The following is a 22,990-nucleotide window of genomic DNA, read 5'->3' as shown; positions in this document are numbered from 1 at the left end:
TAAAAAGGCACATTTGCTAAAGAATTTAAATAATTCAACAAAGAATTGTACTCGCTGTTTAAGACTACAAGATATATGTATCGCTAGTTTAGGTAATAGTGGTGTCGAGGTTATAGGCGACGACGTACAATCAACATAAAGTACTTGCAATATTCACACATTAAAAAAAGTGGACTCGCCATCTCGGCATTGCGACAGTGGACATCCAACGCACCTGTTAAAAACCGCCACTACAACTGCCGAGGGGGGTATGCAATGCTTTGGTGCTTTATAATGCCCCCGTCCCTACCCTTCCCCCACACTCAATTTCCACTAGATTTGATATGTGTTGAGTTCACAGTTATTCCAGGGCAATGGGATAAATTCTTTGTTCGCAAAACACATTCATAAAGCTCCGAAAAGCTTAAATGCATAATATACTAAAAATATCATACTTAGTTCTCTATCTTCGAAGTTTGCCTTCATATTGGTGATAATGCGCCCTTTATTTTCGCCAAATATAAACAAAATCTATTGTTTAGTTCATGTAGGACATCGCTGAAACAAGGACGGAAGATGTTATGGCACATGAAATTAAGGAAAGAAAAACGACGGCTCATTATTATTTATGCTTTTAACCGGATCAGGAACGTAAAACTTTTGTCACAGATTGCAGTTACAATGGCCTCCCTCCACTTCCCACAAAATATGAGCCTGTTGTAAACTACAGCTATGTCGGGACACCGGGAAGCATAGTTGATAGCGGCCATATCACACACTCGGATGCTTCAATAAGAAAACGTTTACAAAAGCTGCATTTGATCCAACCACTTCGCACAGGAAGTTTCCATTGGGCACCACCAATTTTCGCTAAAATTGGTCTTCGCGGCTTTTATAGTGCTGCCAGAGCAGTGGGCTCAATTCTTCCGCACTCGTTAGACAAGCTCAAACACGTTGGAGTGCTTGCATACGTAATTTATTACGAAAGCCATCTATCTTGAGCTTCACCTCCACATCACCCATTAATTTGTCCTTAGAGTTACCAAACCTAACGGAGCTGCCTTCTTTGGTTCAGTGAGGATACAAGCCAAAACTAATATATTTCGCATGACAAAGAAAGTACAAGAAAGTGAGGGTTCAATGATTATTCGTAACGCTTCGCAATAACCCAGAAATATTAAAACTATGCAACACCTTACACTTGAAATGCTGCCTGTTCCTTCAAAGTATAAAGTATCTTAAACTCTCTTGGAACAATAGCAGTAGCATGATAATTCCGAACACTTGTTTACAATTTTTTGATGCTGTATTTGATCAACATGCATTTATCATCGCACATAAACTTGGCGTATTGCTCCTCTTATGTTCACATAATGTTATCTCAGTTGTTATTGTAATTATGCAAGCGCAGGAGTCTTAGTCTTACACCGGTCGTAAAACAGGCTAATAAGGCTATGGACCACTTGCATACGTAGTCTACTTGAAAATGTGCATTTAACCCACCATTTGGAGGATTGCCTACACGTTATCCATATCATGCCCCTAATTTCCCCTAGAAAGAAACAAGATCCCTTGTTTAGCTCACCAAGAACACCGGAGAAACAAACTGCGAATCACGTAATATCCCCTTCGGTCACGGCATAACATTTGCGAACGCAATTTTGGCATTACTGTATAGTGGCTACAAGGAATAGACAGTAAACATTAGGCACATTCTGTAAATGGCCCATTCTGCTTTCTTAAGGTACACGCATTCCACTTTTCAGTGGAATGTATCCCTTCAAACGACCGCTTTCACGAAGGCATTGCCCTCTTTGACGTCCCTTCAAAGAGGGTAATGCCTTCGTGAAAGTGAAGTGGGGGGTTTCGGTAGTAATCGCAAAAGATTATTTCTTCCCTTGTTGTAATGCTTGGGCCCAATGATTAACCTTTGCAAGTAATTTCAGCGGATAATTTAATATAGTTATTGTAGAAATGTAGCACGACTCACTTTACAATTAATGAATATTAGTTACTATATATTTACGATGGGTCACTATAAAATTCAGAGGCGTTCTCCCATCTTGACTTGCCTTCTGTATGGAATCTCCAGCAAATATCTAATCTTCGAAAATATTTGCTTCTGTATGAATTTCGTTTCCATTTGTATTTTAGAATGTCTCTCTATGAGTTTTACGCATTTTTTTCCAATATATCTTTTTTTCGCTGCGCATTTTACTAACTCCTCCCTTCTGTTTTCTTTTTGAATAAAATAAACACTACCCCTTACTATTCAAGCTGGATTAAGTAGTTTTCTTTTATTTTTCAGCATGCTTACTAGAGAGTGACGCCATCGGGCGACATGATGTCAGTCCGTCTCTTGACATAAAACAAATTTCTGTGTCGCTCAGGGAATGTGGCAAAAGCACTCACGGAAAACCTGGAAAACTCAGGGAATTTGGAAATCTTTACTTGGTCGGCACCATGATGCAGCCTACTTTGGTTGGTTTTAGAAGATATGTCTCTATGCCCTGAGGCTACGCGTTCAATCTAACCTTTGTGCATCACTCTGTCCCTGCCCAACATCTACTAACGATCGACCGCTGACTGGCAAATGTTTCGCTTGCATTTGCTGTTCCTCAAGAAAAAAGTTGGCACTATTCGTTGTTATTCTCTTTGAACTCCCCCATTTATGCCTAGATGACGATAGAACAAAGGACGTGCTTTACAAATGTTAAGAAACATTTGCAATATGTTCGAGAGGTATATCCTATTGATACATTGTTCTCAATGTTACAGATCGAAATGAAGCTCTAATGGTCTTACATGTTGTATTGCGAAACAAAACTACATATAAAGATAGACTCCAAAAATTTTCAACATGATTTGCTAGATATTTGCCGGCGCATGAGTGCAGGGAGAGCTACGCAGAAAATTGACTAGGGTATAGCATGTTGTTTGGGCTAGCAATGTGTCCCCTTCGTATGGAATAAAAAATGGAGATTTTGTTACTTGTGTGCGAAAAATGTGGATCTACTGCTCTTGATAACCTTTTCATTATTCATAAGTAACCGTTGCGCCAATAATTGTTTGGTAGAGTCGTGTGTTACACGGCAAACAAACATGGCTTCTGCAGCAATTTTATGTCTATGTGAAACGGTGGGAGGCTGTCTTACGCATGTATGATCATAGTACAGAATCCGCCTACTTGTGCGGGCAAATGAGGTACTCAGCTCCACATTACTGCATTGTCTATGTAATGCTTTGCTGCGCAATAGGTCGGTAATCAAACAGTGAATAAATCACAGTTTTTTTGCGCACTTATGTTTTGCCGAAACAAAATATAGCTGCGTGACATGGCATACCAGCTCGCGCATCTTCAACAAAAAAAAACATAAGTTTTCACACAAACGCTGTGCAAATATCTTGTGGCTAAGGCAAAAAAAATTAGAGGCAGAAGGGTGTTAAAAACGAAATCGAAATAAATGCAGGCGGTGTCGGTTTTCATTGGCGCCTGCAGAGAAAGACGTGTGCTCGTCGAGCGCATAGCAGACGACAAGAGTAATGGCGTTTAACCTCGCACATCTGCAAAACCATTGCTATGGAAGCAGGCTTCATTTTTTTTTCCTGTCGGAGTTTGGCACACCCAGGACCAGGGTAGAAATTAGTGCTCGTGCGCACTTTCCGTTTACCTGAGTGTATAGCAGCTAACCTAGCCGTGTTCTAAGTTTTGGTGTAGTGTACACACTGTGACGTCGTCAGCGTGTGGAAAAAAACATTCTGATCCTAACCGTGCCTAAACATATGTTCACATATATTGCTCATGTACTAATAATGAACATACGTAAGGAGTAGTTGTAGCGTTTCTTGCAACTACTTTAGATAATGAAGCCTGTCCACCTCTCTGTGTTGTACGGCATGATAACTCACCCTTTCACGAGTTGCTATTGGAGCCAACGTCTCAGGAATTGTTCACGGCTAGGTATCGTGAATATCCCCACCATCAGCACAGGAATTGCTTCAATTTACACTTAGTTAATACCATTAGACATGCTCTGCAGAAAGCAAAACTGCACGATATTCGAGACATTTCTTCAGATATCCGAGCACTTTTACTAAGTTTTTCTATAAGTGGCATGTCCTAGCAACGAGAATTATCTTGGTCTGAAAAATGCAAGCTGTTGCCGCTTTTTAGCAAAGTCGCAGAGTGCTTCCACTTTGGTAACGCACGACGTTGGCTCGCCTACCTACCACAGCTGCATGAAGATAGTAGACGAGGAGACACTTCCTCAGTAGAAGAAAGTGTGCGACTCGAATGCGCTAAAAAGAGACCGTACGGTAATTCTTTATAGACAGTTTGGCGCCGTGTTTATGAAGTGGTATTACTCGGGCTGTTCTCCAGTTATTCGGGAGGTGACCTTCTTTTAATAAACGTAAAAACACAAGGTACAAGTATTTCGAAACCCATTCGGCTTACGTTTTTAGGAAAGTGTTGGGTATATCGTCTAGGGCTGAGCTTATTTATTTATTTATTTATTTATTTATTTATTTATTTATTTATTTATTTATTTATTTATTTATTTATTTATTTATTATACATACTTTCAAGGCCCTAAGGCACTACAGAAAAGTGTGGTACGTAGCAAAGCAATGTAATATGCAGACAACGGTATGCAGACAACGTTAAATGATAGCGTGCTAGAGTGCTCTTTTAATGAAGATATATCTGTGATCTGAATGATGGAAGCAGGAAGGTGGTTCCAGTCGACACTTGGGCGTGGTAAAAAAGAATCATGATGCCTGTTCGTTCGGGAGGATGGGACGGCAACTTTATAACTGTGGTCAGAACGGGATGAAGTGTAGAAAGGTGGGGTGATAAGTTGATTCTTGAGCACGTGGTTAGAGTGAGAAATAGCAAAGACGAGCACATTTGCGGCGTAATGAAAGATCTGGAAGATTCAGGGTGTTTTTCATACATGTAACACTGGAATGGTCCAGTCAGGAACTGATTAACTTGGTTGAATTTTTTGAGTTACGTCAAACTGTATTGAAACCGACACGTGGGAACCATATCTTAGATTTGTTATTCACAAATAAACCTGAATTCGTCCGGTCTACTCACGTGCTACCTGGAATGAGCGATCATAATGCTGTGCTTTGTGAAATGAATGCTGAACATTTAAGAAGCATTGGAACAGCAAACAGACGAGTATATAACTACGAAAAAGCAAATGCATGCGAGATAAATAAAGCGTTGAATGAGTACCGGATGGTATTTGAAACATATGCCGACTACACTGGAGTAACTGAATTATGGCCTATATTTAAGGAGAAGATGTTTGAGCTGAGGCAGCGCTTTGTTCCGGCGTGAACATTAACGAAAAGAAGAAGTAAAAGTAAACGTTGGTTTACTCGGGAGTTACGCAGTCTAACACGCAAAAAGCAACTAGATTACAGTAAATACAAAGGAAAGCCGACACGTGATCATTGGTTGAAGCTGCATGAAACAACCGAAAAAATGAAAGTTGCAGTGGTAGCTGCAAAGCATTCATTTGGAATTTTAATGGAGTCGAAATTAAAGGATAATCCGAAGGAATTCTGGAAACATGCAAAGAGAAATGGAAAAGACACTGTGACTATACCACCACTTGTGTCTGGCAACAGCTTTATTGATGATGACGTAGGAAAATCCGAGTTCTTTAATACGTATTTTAGCTCTGTTTTCAGCTGTGCATTGCCACAGAGACGTGATATGAGTACCTTGAATTTCCAGCCGGTGGTGAGTGATATGGATGATGTTGTTATTAACATTATAGGCATAGAGTCTCTGCTGCAGAATTTGAAGATTGGTAAGGCCGGGTGTCCTTAGGACTTGCTAAACAAGTTTTATAAATATTGTGCTCAGTCGGTTGCACTGTACTTGAAGATTATTTTCGAAAAATCGCTTGAGGAATCCTGCCTTCCAGATGACTGCAAAATCGCAAGCGTGGTGCCAATTCACAAATCTGGTCCTCGTGACACCGTCTCAAATTATAGGCCAGTATCACTAACTTCAGATGTGTGCAGGACTCTTGAACATATTTTGTATACTAGTATAGTAGCACATATGGATGCACATTCATTGTTTAATCCTCGGCAGCATGGTTTTCGAAGGGGCCTATCTTCTACTACGCAGTTGACGGAATTTGTGCACGAGCTGGCAGAAGCACTGTACAGGCGTCTTAGCGTGGACTGTGTGTTCTTGGATTTCAAGAAGGCATTTGATGCCGTGACGCACTGTTTACTAATAAAAAAAATGGCCTTTTACAATATCAGTCCTCAAGTAATATCATGGGTAGCAGATTACCTACGCTTACGTCAGCAGTTTGTGGTGGTGAATGGTACTCAGTCACAGAAGGTGCAAGTTGTGTCCGGTGTCCCGCTAGGCTCCGTGTTGGGGCCGCTATTGTTCTTGCTGTACGTGAACGACATTAGTGACGGAATAGTGCCTCAAATGCGGTTATTTGCGGACGACTGCGTTCTCTATAGAGTAGTCACTTGTGACCGTGATGCTGAGATCATTCAGGAAGACTTGAACAGAATCTCAGAGTGGTGCGTCAAAATTTTTGACCCACTCTTCTGTTTTGCCTCTCCAACTCAGTGAGCATGCATTGCAATTGGTCGCCTGAGTTACTAAGCAAGGCAATATCATCAGCGAATCACAACCTATTAAGGTATTCTCCATTAACTCTTATCCCCAATTCTTCCCAATCCATGTCTCTGAATACCTCCTGTAAACACGCTGTGAACAGTGATAGTTGGATTGTAGATAGTTGGATCAGTAGATAGTTGGATCCGAAGTTTAGATGAAAGAGAGAGAAATTTCTGTCGTTTACCTGGTAGAGCACTGCTTGATTTTTCATTTTTTGTTAACCTCTTGAGCTGCCTTTTCAATCTCAGCGTCTCCCGAGAAATCTAGGGATTCTTTTTTCTTTCCTTAACAATAGTTGATACATATTTTTCAATACAGTCATTAACAGTACTCTTTAAGCTTTCCCATAGTTCCTGCAGATCTACAATATTCTCTGAAAATGAATCTAAGTAAAACGAAAGCGTATCTATAATCGAGACATCATCAGCTCGCGAGAAATTGCGGAATCGGACAGCGCTGCAGCTGTCTTTCCAATTCGTATTATTTATTGTCCGTAACACAGCCTCGTGATCCGATATACCGGTAAATACGTCGCACTTAGTTTGACTTCTTATGGTCCCACTTACAAAGAAGAGGTCCAGGATTATTTAAGAATTACCCTGTATTCTAGTATAGCTATCCACTAATTGTAATAAATTAAAAGAAAAGGCAATGTCCAGCATGGCCTCCCCTAAGCTGTCGTTATCACTTTTGACCGACACCGCTTCCCAATCAATGCTTGGCAAGTTGAAATTTCCCGAGAGAATAATGCGGTCAGCGGGTTTTACATGCTCGCTCATGTATAGCTTCAAAGAATCCAAAACTTCAACACCAGAATTAGGAGGTCGTTACGGAGCAGCTAAGACATATCGAATATTTTCATGGTAGGCCTTGCAAAAAATGCATTCAACATCTAATAAATCAGGCATATTTAAGAGCTTAATATTATCCTCTACCCCTGCTACCTCTGTCTTTTCTGAATGCGCTATACCCAAGTGGAATGAACTCGCTATCGTATATTTCTGCATTTAACCATGTCTCCATCAAGAAAACAATATCTGGGTTATACAACAAAATAATTCTCTCTAGTTCTGTACACTTGTTTATATTGCTCCTACAATTTTCGTTAAGTGTTCTTAAAGAGCCACGCTTGCGCTTAGTCTGTCAGTTTTGAGGACCTGATTTCTTCAGCTTATAACGGAATCATTTTTCTGCATCCCAACCAAACAAAGTCCCGTTGATGCTCAATTTATTGTAAAGCAGCTTTACTTTCATGTTTTTTCTGCCTTTCTTTCTTAGAACTCTCCCATAAAAGCCTCCGTATGTCACGCACTCGCTTAGAAAAGTCTTCAGATAGTGACAGTTCACTACCCTTTAGTTTATGCGATGCTCTAAACAAGGCATTCTTTTCTCGCTAGTAAAGAAAGTTTGGAGTCACTGGACGGATTTTATTTTCGCTTTTTCTTCCGAGTCTGTGACACCTCTCGATGCTTGTTACGTTTACGCCTAGTTTTTTTATTAAGACTTCATCTTTTACATTTCGTTTTAAGTCTTCTGAAGTTACAACTGTAAGTTCATGTAAGCCATAACTCATTAAGGTATTTCTCCTGCTTCTGTTTTCTAGATCATCAACATGTTCACTAATGTTGGCGACTTCTTCTTCGAGGTTCGTTATTGCTGTTTCGATGCTTTCTACTTTAGAGTTCAGCGCACAAAAACCACCCAATCGCCACTCGATGTCATCGGTTCTGTCTGTTAATTTTGATAGGTTCCTTTGCATTTCATTATGTGTTACTTGCATGTCCTGTATCGTAGAAAGAATTTTACTTTGCCCATTTACCAGTTCTAGCAAGAGATCTTTTCTGTTTGGACGTGGATTTTCTTCTACGTCTCCGCAAACCAGAAGATCTCTAATCAATGGGCTAATCATACTAGACACAACATAATTAACACACAGTTGGCAGGGGAATGTGCAATGGCAGTGGGCAATGTTGTTGAGGCGATACCCGGACTGGTGACGCGTGGAAAGCTTGGTCGATCCATGATGCCGCATTCTCCACGTGTCGATGAATCCACGCCAGCGTCTTGGTCTACGCCCACCGACGTTGTCGAGCCAGCACAGGCGCTAGTCGAAGCTTGGTTTCCGAGAGTAAGCCCCGTAACCTGTAGCATGAAGCAAAAAGGAATTGTTCAGCAAACATCTGGATTTGTGTACACGTATTCTGTAAGTACGCCGAGTAATTCCTGGATAACGTACTTTATTAAAACGTAACCTGTTTTGCTACTGTCCTGAAATTTCATAAATAAATTAGTGCATATATTGTACCCTATACGCAATGCTACCCATATCCCCTTTCCCATTCCCCCGTGTAGGGTAGCAAACCGGACGTTATTCTGGTTAACCTCCCTGCCTTCTCCTTATCTCTTTCCTCCTCCTCCTCCACGAGACGGCGGCTATTTAACTACAGCTCTCAATCTAAGGATTCACACAGACTCTTTTTGGCGAAATGAATGTTATGTTGAACTAACGGATACTCAGTGAATTCAATTTTATGTTGTGCCCCTTGTTTTACGCATATGTAGACAAATATGAATAGATAACTAGCCCGCATTTCTCCCGCCGCGGTTTCTGAGTGGCTATGGTGTTAGGCTGCTGAGCGCGAGGTCGCGGGATCGAATCCCGGCCACGGCGGCCGCATTTCGAAACACCCGTGTACTTAGATTTAGGTGCACGTTAAAGAACCCCAGGTTGTCGAAATTTTCGGAGTCCCCCACTACGGCGTGCCTCATTATCAGAAAGTGGTTTTGGCAGGTAAAACCCCATAATTTTTAGCCCGTATTTCGCCTCTAGCTAAAGGTGCAGTCAGGATTGCCTGGCTGAAATCACAGTGTGCCTAGTTTTTTTTTTTTATCGCACAACTTGGTATGTACTGGAATGTAGCAGGAAATGCATCCGGAATGATTCATTTTCCGGTGCGTTGCTATCGCAACCTCGCCACATTACATGCCAATAATCGGAACGGCAATTCAAGTCTTTTCCTTTAAAAACAAAATAAAGAGAACCTTAGATAAAAACCATTCGCTCTGAGTGAACGGCCCAACAATAGCCTGGTGCGTAATTTAGCGAAAAGTTTTCTGCAGAAAGCCTTCGTCAAATACACCAAAATAACCATAGAATTTTTGGGAAGTTTGTAGGGTGTTGTCCACTAGAGCTTGTCATTGAGTCTGGCTCCAGGCGTCACCGTGAACGGAAGTACACCCCCCAGTGCTCTTGCGTTTGTACATTTAGAAATTACCTCCGTATTCACAAATGAATCTTGACTTGAATCCGATACTTGACTTGCTTTATATGACGCTTGTCGTGAACGCACCAAAGAAAACGCAATGAGCGTCTTTGGCGCGTTCACACCTGGCGTCATTTATATCAAGTCGAGCTTATGCTTCAAATAAAGATGGATTTCTGAATGCGGGGGTTAGTGCGTTATGCTTGCACTTTTCTAAAGTATACACCTATTCTTCGCCCGAAATACAGCACCTGGAAATTCCTGAACGTACAATTAACTATATACGAAACCTTTTAATGGGCAGAGAAGCAGAAATCATGGTAGGAGACCTGACATCCTCGAAGCTGCCTAATACCAGTGCAGGCACACCGCAAATATCGGCTATATTGCCTATATGCTTGTCGCCCTGGTTCTCATTGGTCTTCCTAGCAAATTTAAAAGAATCGAAGGACTTAACCACATAATCTATACAGACGACATCCCGCTATCGACCAACGATGGCAGTGATGGATAGATTGAACACAGACTACAAGAAGCACTTGAAATAGTCGAAAAATACCTAGAAGGCCCCTGGCTAACATGCTCGGCCGAAAAATGTGAGCTGTAGCCATACAGACTAACGCTAAAGGGGAGACCTGTCAAAAACCACAACGCACCAGCCTACACAGACATACATCTCAAGACCGAAGATCCACAACTCGTACCCAAAGTCCAGAAGATAACGGTGTCGGGAAGGATCACAGAAGCCAAGGGCGCCAACGCACAAACCATTCGCAAAATCGAAGCAAAAGTTTCTAAGACAACGCGATTGATAAAGGGAATCACCAACAGGCACGAGGGTATGAAAGAAGCAAGCGTCACAAGAATCATCAAGGCGTTCGTCTTAAGTCAGATCACGTATGTGGCGGAATACCACAGGTGGTACGCCGCAACGAAAAACGAAGCTAGACGGTCTGATTGGGAAGATTTATAATCAAGCGATTGGACTCACGTGAAGCACGAGCACGGAGAAACTCCTAAAGCCGGGACTGCACAACACGCCAGAGAAGCTAACAGAAGCGCAACGTACAGCACAATACGAATGCCTCTATAAGACGACGGTGGGCAGACGCCTCCGTGATCAACAAGGAATCTACTACCACACACAACACTGAGACAAACGGTACATGCGCAAGGAAATAAGGGCCAAACTCACGGTATCCCCCCTACCCAAGTCTACGCATCCTTTATACCCCGAGGACAGGAGAAAAAGCGAGGCAACGAACATGGCGAAGAACTATGAAGGAGACAAGGACGCGGCTTTTGTAGACGCTGCACGTTACAAGCAAAAACGTAGCTTTGTCGCAACAGTAGAGCCACAACAGACAACGCTGCACAAGCTTGACCATAAACACGACACGCATCAGAACGGCAGAGGAAGCGACTATAGCGTTAGCCTTAACACAAACCAACACATACTTTATGATCAACGATTCTCAAACGGCAGTACGCAACTTAGCGAACGGCCAGATCTTCCCCGAGGCGTTAAATATACTAAGAGAAGGTAAAAAAACAACGGAAGACAAAAGCGTCCAAATTCCATGGATTCCGGCCCACACCCCCGACTCAACGGGAGAGGACAACCCTTACGTGGTGGCACACAACTTAGCTGGAGGGCTCATTATCCGAGCTGCCACAAACATAGACCCCATGACAGGGCCCTACGAGGCTTGGGAATCGGAAGACAGAATGATGAGGTTTAGTGACATCGTCAACCATTACAACATGCGAAGAGGCACTTATCTACCACCCAATCCACAACTCAGTAGATCGCAAGCTGTATTTAGGGCAAACGAATGGAGTAACATGCCACAGGGTGGCTGCACGTACTCGACGCCTGGCGGCTCGATGATGCGTTGCATTTCCTTTTCCAGCCGCAACATCCTCTCGATGTGCGACCGGTCCTCGACACTGGCCCTGTACACGTCGTAAAAGACGTTGGCGCACTCCTTCAGGCGACCCAGGTCATCCGACAGCTGCTGCTGGCGTCGCCACTTGTTCATTTTGACGCGGTTGACGTACCAGCTGTACCTGCTCCGCCGTGGAGTGTGAAAGAACGTCTGAGCACGGAACTCGCTTTAAAATTATGGGTTATTAGGCACCGCGTAAAAATGAAAGACGGGCGTTGTTTAGGCTCCCATTACTCACGGGCGTGGCCAAAGACTTGAATGATAACAAGTAAGCTGTAGTGTAAAGTGCGACATGGATTCGGGTGAACAGCTAATTGCTCCCGATTTAAGCAGAACAAAGGACAGACTATAGAGGTGACGTAGAAACGACAGCACGTCGCGTTGCCTACTGCATCTGAATATTGTATTGAGCGGGACACAGTCATTTAGAGGCAAAGGTGTTTCACCTCGCGCGTGCTCACCACTGTGACTAATCACTGCTGCTATCTCACAATGCCATATATGCAGCAAGGCAGCAGAAAACCCGTTAACTATACTCACTCGATCTTGCGACAAAGCTAACAACGATAACAAGACTACTGTTCACGTGACCTCCGATAGCTGACATTCCACTAGAAATAAGAATGGAGTTCGGCGGGTGATAAGATACGTAGGACTGATAAATTTTAGCCTATCACAGAAACGAAATGGCTGGCCATGAGAGTAATAACGCAGCCAACAGCGGTGTGGCTGATTAGGTTGGTTGCTATGAATATTGGAAACCACGAAGGAGAGGCCTGCTTACGCACAATGAGGGTAACTCTAGGTCACTATCGGAGGTGTTATCGCGCAGGTTACATTTCTGAATGCACTATGATGACGATAGTGATGATCTTGCGGATCATGAAGATGATCAGTAACGGTGGTAAATAATCCTATATCCTTCTCAGTTATCTTTATGGAACAAAGCACGGCGTTCCTTGCGATTGTTCGCCTCCGTCGCCCAACAAATTTTCCTCTAGCATGAAGCTACGTTTGAACCATTATAAATATGAGCCTCTTATAGTATTTGATGCTTTCACTATTTTCAGTGTCTGAACCTTTAATGACGTACTTCAAACACTCACTTTCAACTGAGGTCTGCTACTGTCTGCAGTAAGCAACACACACGTAAATGCGAAACAGATTTTTAGGTAGCAGTACCTTGCCTTTCGGAAGTTTCAAACGCAGCTTCTCAAACACGCAGTATATATTCTTGTACGCTAGTAGGTCATATATTGAAAATGGGGAGTACCGCATGTTGTTTGGCAGCCGACGTAGACTGAGCTCGAACCAGAAGAGAACGCCCCAGTTGATGAGCAGGCCGAGCAGCACGTAGGGCGCTCAGCGCTTAAGCACGCCATACTCGAGCCACAGCAGACCTCGCTCTCTCATGAACGCCTTCAACTCGTCCACGCTCTCCTCGGACGGAGCCATGCACGCCTTGTACAGGGAGAACGGTGCTGCACGACACGATTGGAGGCGAACTGATCGCGCGTTTCCCAAGTTGCCAAAACTATGTCACCAGCTTCTCAAAGGTAAAACACTGGCACTTGGCAAGCTGGAAGTTTGGAGAGCACTAGAGTCGAACTTTTTAAGGAGTCACACACTGCAGCATTCGAAATAGTAATTCATTGACGACGAAGTTTGATGTAAGAAGTTTAAGTACTTGGCATTGTTGTAGGCATGCAGGCATGAACGTTGCAGGCATGCCAACAAAAGGTAGAAATGCAGGATGTAAAATATTGCAAGAATAAATCGAAAGAGGCATTACCGCAGTCCAAGTGCCTGCAAGCCCCAGCACGACATTGTTAAGGTTACGAACGACCAGGCCAGCAAGACCTACCATCATCAGCTCCCCCAAAAACTGACTCTAGAGCCGGGAGGCCCAAAGCCAAATTGTCACGATGAGCAGCTGATCAATATAAAAGGCTTTTCGGTTGATCAGTGCTTGATATAACTAGGTATGACTGTGAGGTAAGTAAAAAACACTAAGATGCTTTAATTTTAGAAAAAAAAGTCTCTCAAATCACCCCACCCCAGACAGAGCAAAATTTTTAAAGTTCTGAAGGACAGGCTGGTGGTATAGTTGGTTTGAGATTATTTACACTCTAGTGCGGAAGCACATGAACAACGTAAGAAAAATACAGTACACATTGCAAACCAACAAATTACTGGTTATTGTATGAGAGCTGACAAGTTTAGTGGGCATAGAAGTACGGCAACTGCGAACATGCATCAAACACCTTTTCATTTCTTGGTCCAGATTTTCATCCTGTTTTCCTCGCGGCATCATACTCCCGGCGCCATGACTGCGCAGTTGATTCCATTGCTGCTGATGCCGGATGGCAGCTTCCAGACTTCGGCTTCATCGTCAGCCGGACCGCTTGAGGCCGATCCACACGACGGACCAAGTTCGTGGGCCGCTCGGTCACGTGATGCGACGTCACGGCCGGGCGCGGTCCGGTCCGGCGCAGAGCACGTCCACATGGCGGACCGCCATAGCAAACGGCAGAGCAGACCAACCAGCTACACTCTCGGCCAGAGTGTTATCATTATCATTCCGGCTCGAGTCCCACAAAGCCGAGAACTGCTCAACGAGGTGTAAAAAATGAAATAACCTCACTCCGTCACTCCAAGAGGACACGGTGTTTAAAAAATATATCTGCGGCACGCACGTGTAGGCGGAACGGCGGACATGAAACGACTGGCTTGACTGGCTTTTGCTGAGCCGAAAATGAGATTGGATTTGGCTTAAGACACTCTGTTGCCGGACAACATTCGTTGGCTACGCCAAAATGGCTGCGGTTTCCATGCGGTCCACCGCCAAAACGGAAGCAGGAAAAGCCTCGGCGATTTGTTGGACCGCGAAGGCCGCGGTCTTGCGCGGGCCAATGGCGGTACGCACGAACTGGTCACGTCCTATCACGTGATGCGCGGACCGCGGTCCAAAAGAGCAATTTGATCCGTGGTGTGGGTCGGCCTTTAGCTGCGAGGGAATGGCCCCTTCCCTTTTTTTTTTTGAACATAACGTTCCTAGCCACACCTTGGCCATGTCATCGGCATCGACAGATGCATCATCCTCGGCACACTACTTAACAAGTCGGCACCCCTGGTATCCTGTTAGTGTACATGGAAGTACGGCAACTGCGAACATGCATCAGACACCCTTCCGTTTCTCGGTACAGGTAGGTTCATAGCCTCAACTGTATTGCAACAATCTGACCATGTTTTTTTGCTAGTACTTTCATGCCCACAAGTGTTGTTTTGTGAATGCGTTCATGCGAACGTTTGGTGAAGTAGAATTGAATCCTCGACCGCCTAAAGAGGAGTCTTCCCGGCAAAACAACGAGCTAGTTTCGCTTATAAAATCTTTACATGAAAAAATGGATAGGCATGACGAAGTTATGACCGCTCTCAGTGAAGTCAAAGTGGTCCAAAGTTCACTGGAAGAAGAGAATAAATATACTGAAAATCGTTTTGTTGCAGTTGAAGAAAGCATTCTTACGTCTGATGCACTGCAGTTTCAAAATGTTACTCCGCAAGTCGTGACGCTTGATCAGAGACTGAGCGAAATCAAAGATCGCTCACGCCATGAGAATCTAATATAACACGGCATCGCCGATAGCTCTAAAAAGACGTGGTCCAAATCTGAACAAAAAATCTGCTCTATTCTGAATAACGCATTTAAGTTGGGTTTGCACAGGAACAACGAACGCATATCTCGCGCCCACAATGTTGCCCGTCTTGTTCCCAAAAAATGTCGGCCTAATTTTGTTAAATTTGTCTTTTCCGTGTGTCATTTCATTTCCGTGTGCCAACTCGTTCAAGTGTGTCATTTCCGTTACTAGTCAGTGCTGTGTCCTGTCTCTGTTACAGCCGCCGTTCAGAGCTTGCGCTGCTTTTCTCATCAAGTCAGCTATTAGCTAGGATCTGCCCCATTATAGTGAAGCGTTTCATTGCCAGCAATTCATCCCACAGCAGCAACGAGGATGACTTCCGAATTATGTAACTTCTGCCGTTTTACGGCTTCGCCGTCTGTGAAGCGTTTTTCCCTGGGATTTGCACACATATCACGAAGTTCCTTTTGATGATTATTTTATTCCATGAGCACTGACCAACCTACGGGCCTCCTCTTCGACTCGAGGTGCTAGGCGCCTCGCTCCACCCAAACTCGCATCATTTCGGTGGCCGTGTCAATGACCACGTCACTCTCCCACCGGACCAAACCGCGGACGTGCGCCTCAATGTCATCGCAAGGGTCCACGCTCGGGTCTAGTCGGTTGATGACCTCGCTCGACAGCGGCTGGCAGCCAGCACTGTTGCAGAACGAGTCGCGCCCAAGTCTCTGGGCGCTCGAAGAGGAGCGACTAGCGAAGTACGCCGCCAAAACGGCGATCAGAAACAGGACGGCCACGGTAGACGTGGCGAATGCCCTCCAGGGAACATCGCGGCTCCGGGCACTGTCCTGCTTTCGGCCGGCGCCCTCATTCACCTGCGTGTACCGGACAATCCTCCTCATACCATTGTCAAAGAAGACACATTTAACGCCAACTGGCTGTTCGTGTCTTGGAAGCTGCGGCCGCGTTCCAAAATTTCTGTTGCTTATAAGCAAGAGAAAGCGGGCACACTTTGGTGCGATCTGGCAGCGTCAGAGTGTATTCCCGAAAGCGGGCGATCGAGAATGCATCGGTGTCTGGTTCAAGTGTCACAAGGACACCTCGGTACACGATAGAGCTCGACCGAGATCAGATTCCCTGAAAGCAATGGACTCGCTTCGGCAACTTGCGCAAATCACTCGATCAAGATCGAGAAATCCGATCCCGTTTGCACGCGATCCCGATCGAAAGTGTCCTCTGTGACAAAGGCATAGGCCGGCATTCACAATGTCGAGACGCAGGGTCACGTGACTCGATTTATTCGCGGTGCTGCAGGAGCAGGACATCAGTAGACAGTGGCGCTCACTTGTAGCGATGGTAGTTCGAGCATAGGTGAACGGTACGAACTACGACACATTACAATGCGGCATCGTGGGGATCGCGACCATATATCCCAGTGACCCCAAGTTGGCGGAAAAATGGATAAATACTGATACAGAGAGGCAGCGGAAATTGCGTGAAGTAGGCTTAAAATGCTAGACTTATTAAATTTGACTGTACGCGCGACCTTTATGACTGCAGTGTCCGAGATGCCTAGTTTCTGGTATACTATAATCGGCGCGCACTTGTTTGGCTGCTCTTCGATAGCTCTGCCTGAAGAGCGAGAGAGCTACAACGTATCAAGTGCTCTGTCGTAATGACTATGTATTGTGCTAACTTGTTTGGTTTTATTCGTTTTGCGCAATGTTCCCTCATTCTTCCCTTTTTCCATGACTGCTACACAAAGCACAGTACGACCGAACCAGAAAACTTACCAGGGAGTGCAGCCTTTCCAAGACCTCCTCGCTCAGCATAGTCTGCGCCGACGAGGCCCTGCGGCGTGCCACGGCGAAGCTGGACGCGGATGGACTGCTCTGGACAACACTGGGACTCAAAACTAGGGGTCCGTGTTCGTTGTACCGTTGCGAAGTATCAAGGACAGGCTTTGTCTTTCCACCCTCCCTTTTCTTCCCCTTGCTCTCGTCGTGCAACGCGGGCGAGTGGTGCTCAAGTGGTCTACGAGCGGTGGCGCTGCTGGCCGTCACTGACGGCTTCTTCGGCAACGTAGCAGTCTTGGCATCACCCAAACTGCGCCGCAGGTGCTACGGGAGGATTATACGAGGACCGACATTTTTGCAAGCTTGAAACGCGGCCGTCCCGAGATTTTTTGACTGGCCACGTACTTTGGCAGAAGGACTGCGAGGGCTAGTGCGGCTTCTGCTGCTGCTGGAAACTACCGCTGCTACAGGGGGCAAGGCATTAGACGGCGCCATTGACTCGGTCGTTTTGGAATCTGACGCGTGGTGATGCTGCGGACTGCGAGAGTTACCGGTGACGTGGCTGGTGGTGCGCCGACCTCGAATGACTTGTGATTGCGCATGGGGTTAGGCAGAGAAGAGCCGCTATTGGTCGCTGAAGGTGCCGACGACGTGGGCTTGACAGCAATGACCGCGGGAGTCTGACATCGAGGCATGCTTCTTTTCTATTCACGGTGCCTTGTTGTTTTGTGCGACCCTAAAAGTGTCCGTAGTGTTGCGTTCTCTTCGAAAGCAGAAGGACCTCGTGCTAGAACGCTCGAGCTATGTTCTTCGACTGCTACTTCGCAAACGAGAATGAGACATCAATTAGCCCTTTTTATCGAAACTGATTTATATTAAGACCCTATAACGAGATTTGCATTCTCTGAGAGAGAAGGAGTAGTGCGACTCGCAGTGGGTGAAACTGTAGAGCCAGACTCCCTGTTGCGCGATGGAGTCCGGCCAACGTTCTTTATGTGGGGACCCCAGCAGTGACCATAGTATGGTTCATAGCGTCGGCTTTGTAGCTCTGGGAGTGAAGTGGCGCAGCCTTCTCAGGTGCGTTCTCTTGTGGTTTGGCATCTTTATTGTGTCCTTGATTTTCGCCATGTGTTTACTGGCATTATGAAAATGCTACAACGTGTTTTTTTTCCTTCCTTGTGTATGTTTTTCGGGGCTTGGCCTTTTCGCTTGAGCCCTTGCAATCATCAGTCAGTTGATTGTATTTCTAGAAGACCTTTGACGCATTCACATGAGCTCTGTGAACATGCATTCCTGCATGTTGATAATGCCTGGGTCTTAGAGAGTCAATTGCAATAGAGTTCGCAGAGGCCGCGGAACAACTGACCTGTCAACACGCCGACAGCGGCATCTGGAAAATTGGCAAGCTGGTCACTCCGAACAGCGTCATGCTGAATAAGCCATTATGCTATATATTTTATATTCTCACAGATTAGATAGATAGATAGATAGATAGATAGATAGATAGATAGATAGATAGATAGATAGATAGATAGATAGATAGATAGATAGATAGATAGATAGATAGATAGATAGATAGATAGATAGATAGATAGATAGATAGATAGATAGATAGATAGATAGATAGATAGATAGATAGATAGATAGATAGATAGATAGATAGATAGATAGATAGATAGATAGATAGATAGATAGATAGATAGATAGATAGATAGATAGATAGATAGATAGATAGATAGATAGATAGATAGATAGATAGATAGATAGATAGATAGATAGATAGATAGATAGATAGATAGATAGATAGATAGATAGATAGATAGATAGATAGATAGATAGATAGATAGATAGATAGATAGATAGATAGATAGATAGATAGATAGATAGATAGATAGATAGATAGATAGATAGATAGATAGATAGATAGATAGATAGATTCAAAACGCCTGAAGTAGCCGAAGAGTGCTAATCGCAATAACAGAATGTACTGCAAGCTGTATGTTTACATAGTGAAACACAACCATATCCAATCGACCAACGCTGCGAGTTTCGTTTGATGAAAGAACACCGCGGGAAGGCGTTAAGTGAACGGAAAGACTTGCACTGAATAAATTTATGAAATGTGCTTACAAAAAAAAAATTTCTCCGCTTTATCTGTAAGGAGAATGGAGGTTGGGCATATATTTCTTCGATAAATGTATCAATTCTTCTGAAACACGAACACGCTTACCTTTGACTTTCCGATTTTATTCGCATTTTCCCGAACGATCCGTGCGCACGAAACCTGCGGAAGCTTATAATTATTGTATCACAAAGATGCCGAGACGGGCGCCCCTTGCGTCATCCTTCGGCAGTTGTTATATGGTCTTTACTCCTTGTTTCGCCTCATCAGGGCGCGTTGCCGGCCGCTCAGGTACGGCCTCCGAGACTGAGCGATGTTCACGAGAGTGGGATCTTGGAGGCCGCGGCCGCACAGGTACATCGCGGCGCTCAAAAGCGAGCACCGCCAGCGGGAACGATCCCTGCTCGTGCAGCGGGGAAAGCTTGAGCTCCCTCACCTTCGTGCCGGTCGGAACCTTGAGCGGCAGCTCAGGTTCAGGCTCAGATTCTGCCAGCACAGCAGCGGTCTCTGGCGCAAGGTGAGCAAGTCGTATAGCGCAAATGTCACGATTGGGGTCTTTCTTTCGGCTTGTTTTGCCAATCTGTAGATATTCTTAAGAATGGCATGAAGAGGCAATGAGAGAGTGAATTATTAGAGCTTCCTTTAATTTTTACTATATATGGTTAACATTACTGAGGTGTGGTAGCAGAGCTATTAGCGATAGCTTGGGACCGTTGAAGGGAAACTTTTGCGAACATATTTGTGTTTCGTGAATGTTCTCGCCGAAGAAGGTAAAAGTATTAGAAGTGTGAGGATGTTTATGGGAGTCGTCCAGTGGCAGCCAGAAACGCAACGATAGTGAAGAGAAATCAGCTTTAGGGGCGAATTGGCTGCGAGACAAGCAATGGCGACGGAACTTTCTAGTGGGCCATTAGTCTTCCTTACAATCACCCCCCGCTTCAAAATTAAGCCATTCTTGCAACACATGGCTGCGGTGATACGATAGACTCTTAATAATACTTGAGCTTGTCCACGTAAACAATTGCACGTCCACGGCGACAGTGTGCAATTGTCATCGTCAGTGGATCGACGTGGTAACTGACGGGCAAAGTTTGGGTAATGATGTGACCAGGACAATCAAATTTTGGAAGAAGCTTGAACGAGACGCCAGGATATGGTAGGTAGGACCTGGACCCTTATGAGGGATTCGTTATGAAGTTGGAATCAGTTCTGTTTTCATCCCGCTGAAGCTTTTGGTGGGATTGGTCCGAGGCAGTGAGCGAGCGAGCCAGCTGTCGACATTGGTCGGTATGCTTGGCGGTGGTGGAAACAGGAGCGCACTCTGAAGCATCCGTAGTATATAGAAAAATTAGAAAAGCAACCTTTTTAAGAAACATGTACCATACTGATGAAAACTATCTGGAGCGATTGAATAAAAGCTACCCATTATTTCTAATTTTTTTCATATCTTTCAGCGTACGAACATACCTCACAGTCGATATAATGCAATCGATACTTCACCTTTTCGGCGAAACTGCGACTTCTTAAAATCCTTCCCTAATGGAAGTCATTTAGAGCACCCTCACAAGGCCAGGAGTTCGATTGTTTTACGCGGCCATTAACTATGGCTGCGCCTCGTTCCATGACCAGCGAGTTTAGTTCTACCGAACGTCTGTGCACCTGTACGGCGTCGCACTCGGCAGGAAAAAAGTTGAAAAGGTGGAGCGAGCATTATTGCGGCAACATTAAGCGAAGGAACACTTGATACGGACCAGGTATAATAGATTGAGGGAATGAAACAAAGATCCGTCCCAGAGCAGTGGCCCTTGAACTTGTGCTACTAGTCACAAGAAGGACGCAAGCAAAGCAAATTCTTTGCAACAGCTTTCCAACAGGGTGCTTTTCCTAGGATTTCTGCGATACAGCTTGCCAGCAATAAACAACACTGGTAAAACAAATCTGCGCACAATACAAAGCCTTCAGGGTCAAGTGCTCCGGATCTGTCTAGGCCTGCCTCAGAGTGCTTCAACAGTGGCTACGATAGCAATCGCTGGAGATCACCTTGTCAAGACCCACATTGAAATTGAAGTACTCAGGACCCATATAAGGCATCTGACCAGGACTCCTCGTCACCACTTGGCCTCCCTAACAGCGGACAGACCACACACATCTTTCAGCCGGACGATAACCGCATATGATGAATCATTGCCAGCTTGTTTTACCCCGGCTGCGAGACCTTCGATTCCTCCTTGGTGCCTCGCTCAGCCAAAAATCAACCTCACAATACCTGGTATCTCGAAAAAAGCTGATCTCTCATCGCCAGCCCTTAGACAGCTCACGCTACTACATTTGTACGAGAACTACCGTGATTCTACGCATATTTACACTGATGGATCTGTCCTTCCAAGTAGCACCGCGGCGGCAATCGTCATACCAGCGAAAGCTACAACAATCAAGTTTAAGACGACCCACGCGACAACATCGACGGCAGCAGAGCTCGCAGCGCTCTTTACTGCCCTTCATCACATTGGTGATGAACCACCACATAAATGGACAATATTCTGCGATTCGAAGGCGGCACTGCAGTCTCTACTGTCACCTTTACGACGTGGACCACTCGAACAACTAATATTCCATATTACAGAGACTTTGCAACATATAAGTGAAGCAGGCCATGAGATAACCTTTCAGTGGCTTCCAAGTCACTGCGGGATTATCGGCAATGAATGGGCGGATCACGCTGCCCGCTCAGCCCATACTGAGGAGCGCCACGTCCCAATTCCTCTTTCTAGAACTGACGCAGCACGGAAGCTCCGCCTACTTGCTCGGCAGTGCACCGCGTCGCAATGGAATGAGCCACATTTAAGAAACACGCGACTGTACTCACTTGATCCAGCATTAAGTCTTCGAGCGCCATCACAGCTTCGCCGTAGAGACGCCACGCTTTTATGTCGACTTTGGTTGGGCGTTGCCTTTACCAAAGCCTATGCATTCCGCATAGGGATGACCGACAGCCCAACCTGTGACCACTGCGGCCATGAAGAATCAATTGGCCATATTCTGTGTGTCTGCCCGCAGTACAGTACACAGAGGGCATGCCTTCGCCACGAACTTGACAAACTGGACGACCAAGCGCTATCCGAAAAAAGAATTCTACAACGTCGAAAGGACCTACCATCACAGAAGAAGGCCGTGCAAGCGCTATTGCGCTTTTTGCGATCTACCGGCCTGAGTGAACGACTTTAACTGGAACGCCTTTTGTGATTGTGCCTCCATGTGTGCGTTTTTTTTTTCCTTTTTTTAGCGTTTTCCTCTCTCTCATCTTTCTAACCCCGATCCCCCATCCCCAGTGTAGGGTAGCAAACCGGAGACTCATATCTGGTTAACCTCCCTGCCTTTCCTCTTCATTCTCTCTCTCTCTCTCTCTTTGCAACAGCTAGATTTAATCGCAACACAGACGAAACGTGCAACGGAGAGCACATCATCTAATTCGATAGAAAGGAAAGAAAGAATATAGCATCGCAAGTAAAAGCCGCGGGATGGCACTAAACCTTTAAGATAGCGTTCAATACTGTGGTGACGGATCAAAAAGTA

At 45.0% G+C, this 22,990-nt stretch overlaps 1 protein-coding gene across 2 annotated transcripts; it reads right to left on the bottom strand.

The window, feature by feature from the left end:
- Positions 1-7,950: 7,950 nt before the first annotated feature.
- LOC139048419 (uncharacterized) lies at positions 7,951-13,314 on the bottom strand. 2 transcript variants are annotated; one of them, XM_070522805.1, is made up of 3 exons: positions 13,135-13,314; positions 11,782-11,982; positions 7,951-8,791 (listed from the first exon to the last, which is right to left on the bottom strand). In XM_070522805.1, the coding sequence occupies exons 1-3, from the start codon at positions 13,137-13,139 to the stop codon at positions 8,719-8,721; spliced, it is 279 nt and encodes a 92-aa protein (XP_070378906.1). In that variant the 5' UTR covers positions 13,140-13,314; the 3' UTR covers positions 7,951-8,718. The 2 variants fall into 2 exon arrangements, with proteins under 2 accessions (XP_070378906.1, XP_070378905.1); XM_070522804.1 differs by lacking the exon at positions 13,135-13,314 and adding an exon at positions 12,100-12,292.
- Between the last annotated feature and the right edge of the window lie 9,676 nt (positions 13,315-22,990).

The sequence above is a fragment of the Dermacentor albipictus genome, chromosome 8 (genome assembly GCF_038994185.2).
Source record: "Dermacentor albipictus isolate Rhodes 1998 colony chromosome 8, USDA_Dalb.pri_finalv2, whole genome shotgun sequence".
NCBI classification, from domain to species: Eukaryota; Metazoa; Arthropoda; class Arachnida; order Ixodida; family Ixodidae; genus Dermacentor; species Dermacentor albipictus.
Note: the sequence above shows the minus strand (reverse complement) of the source record. Positions and strands in the feature narration are given on the sequence as shown.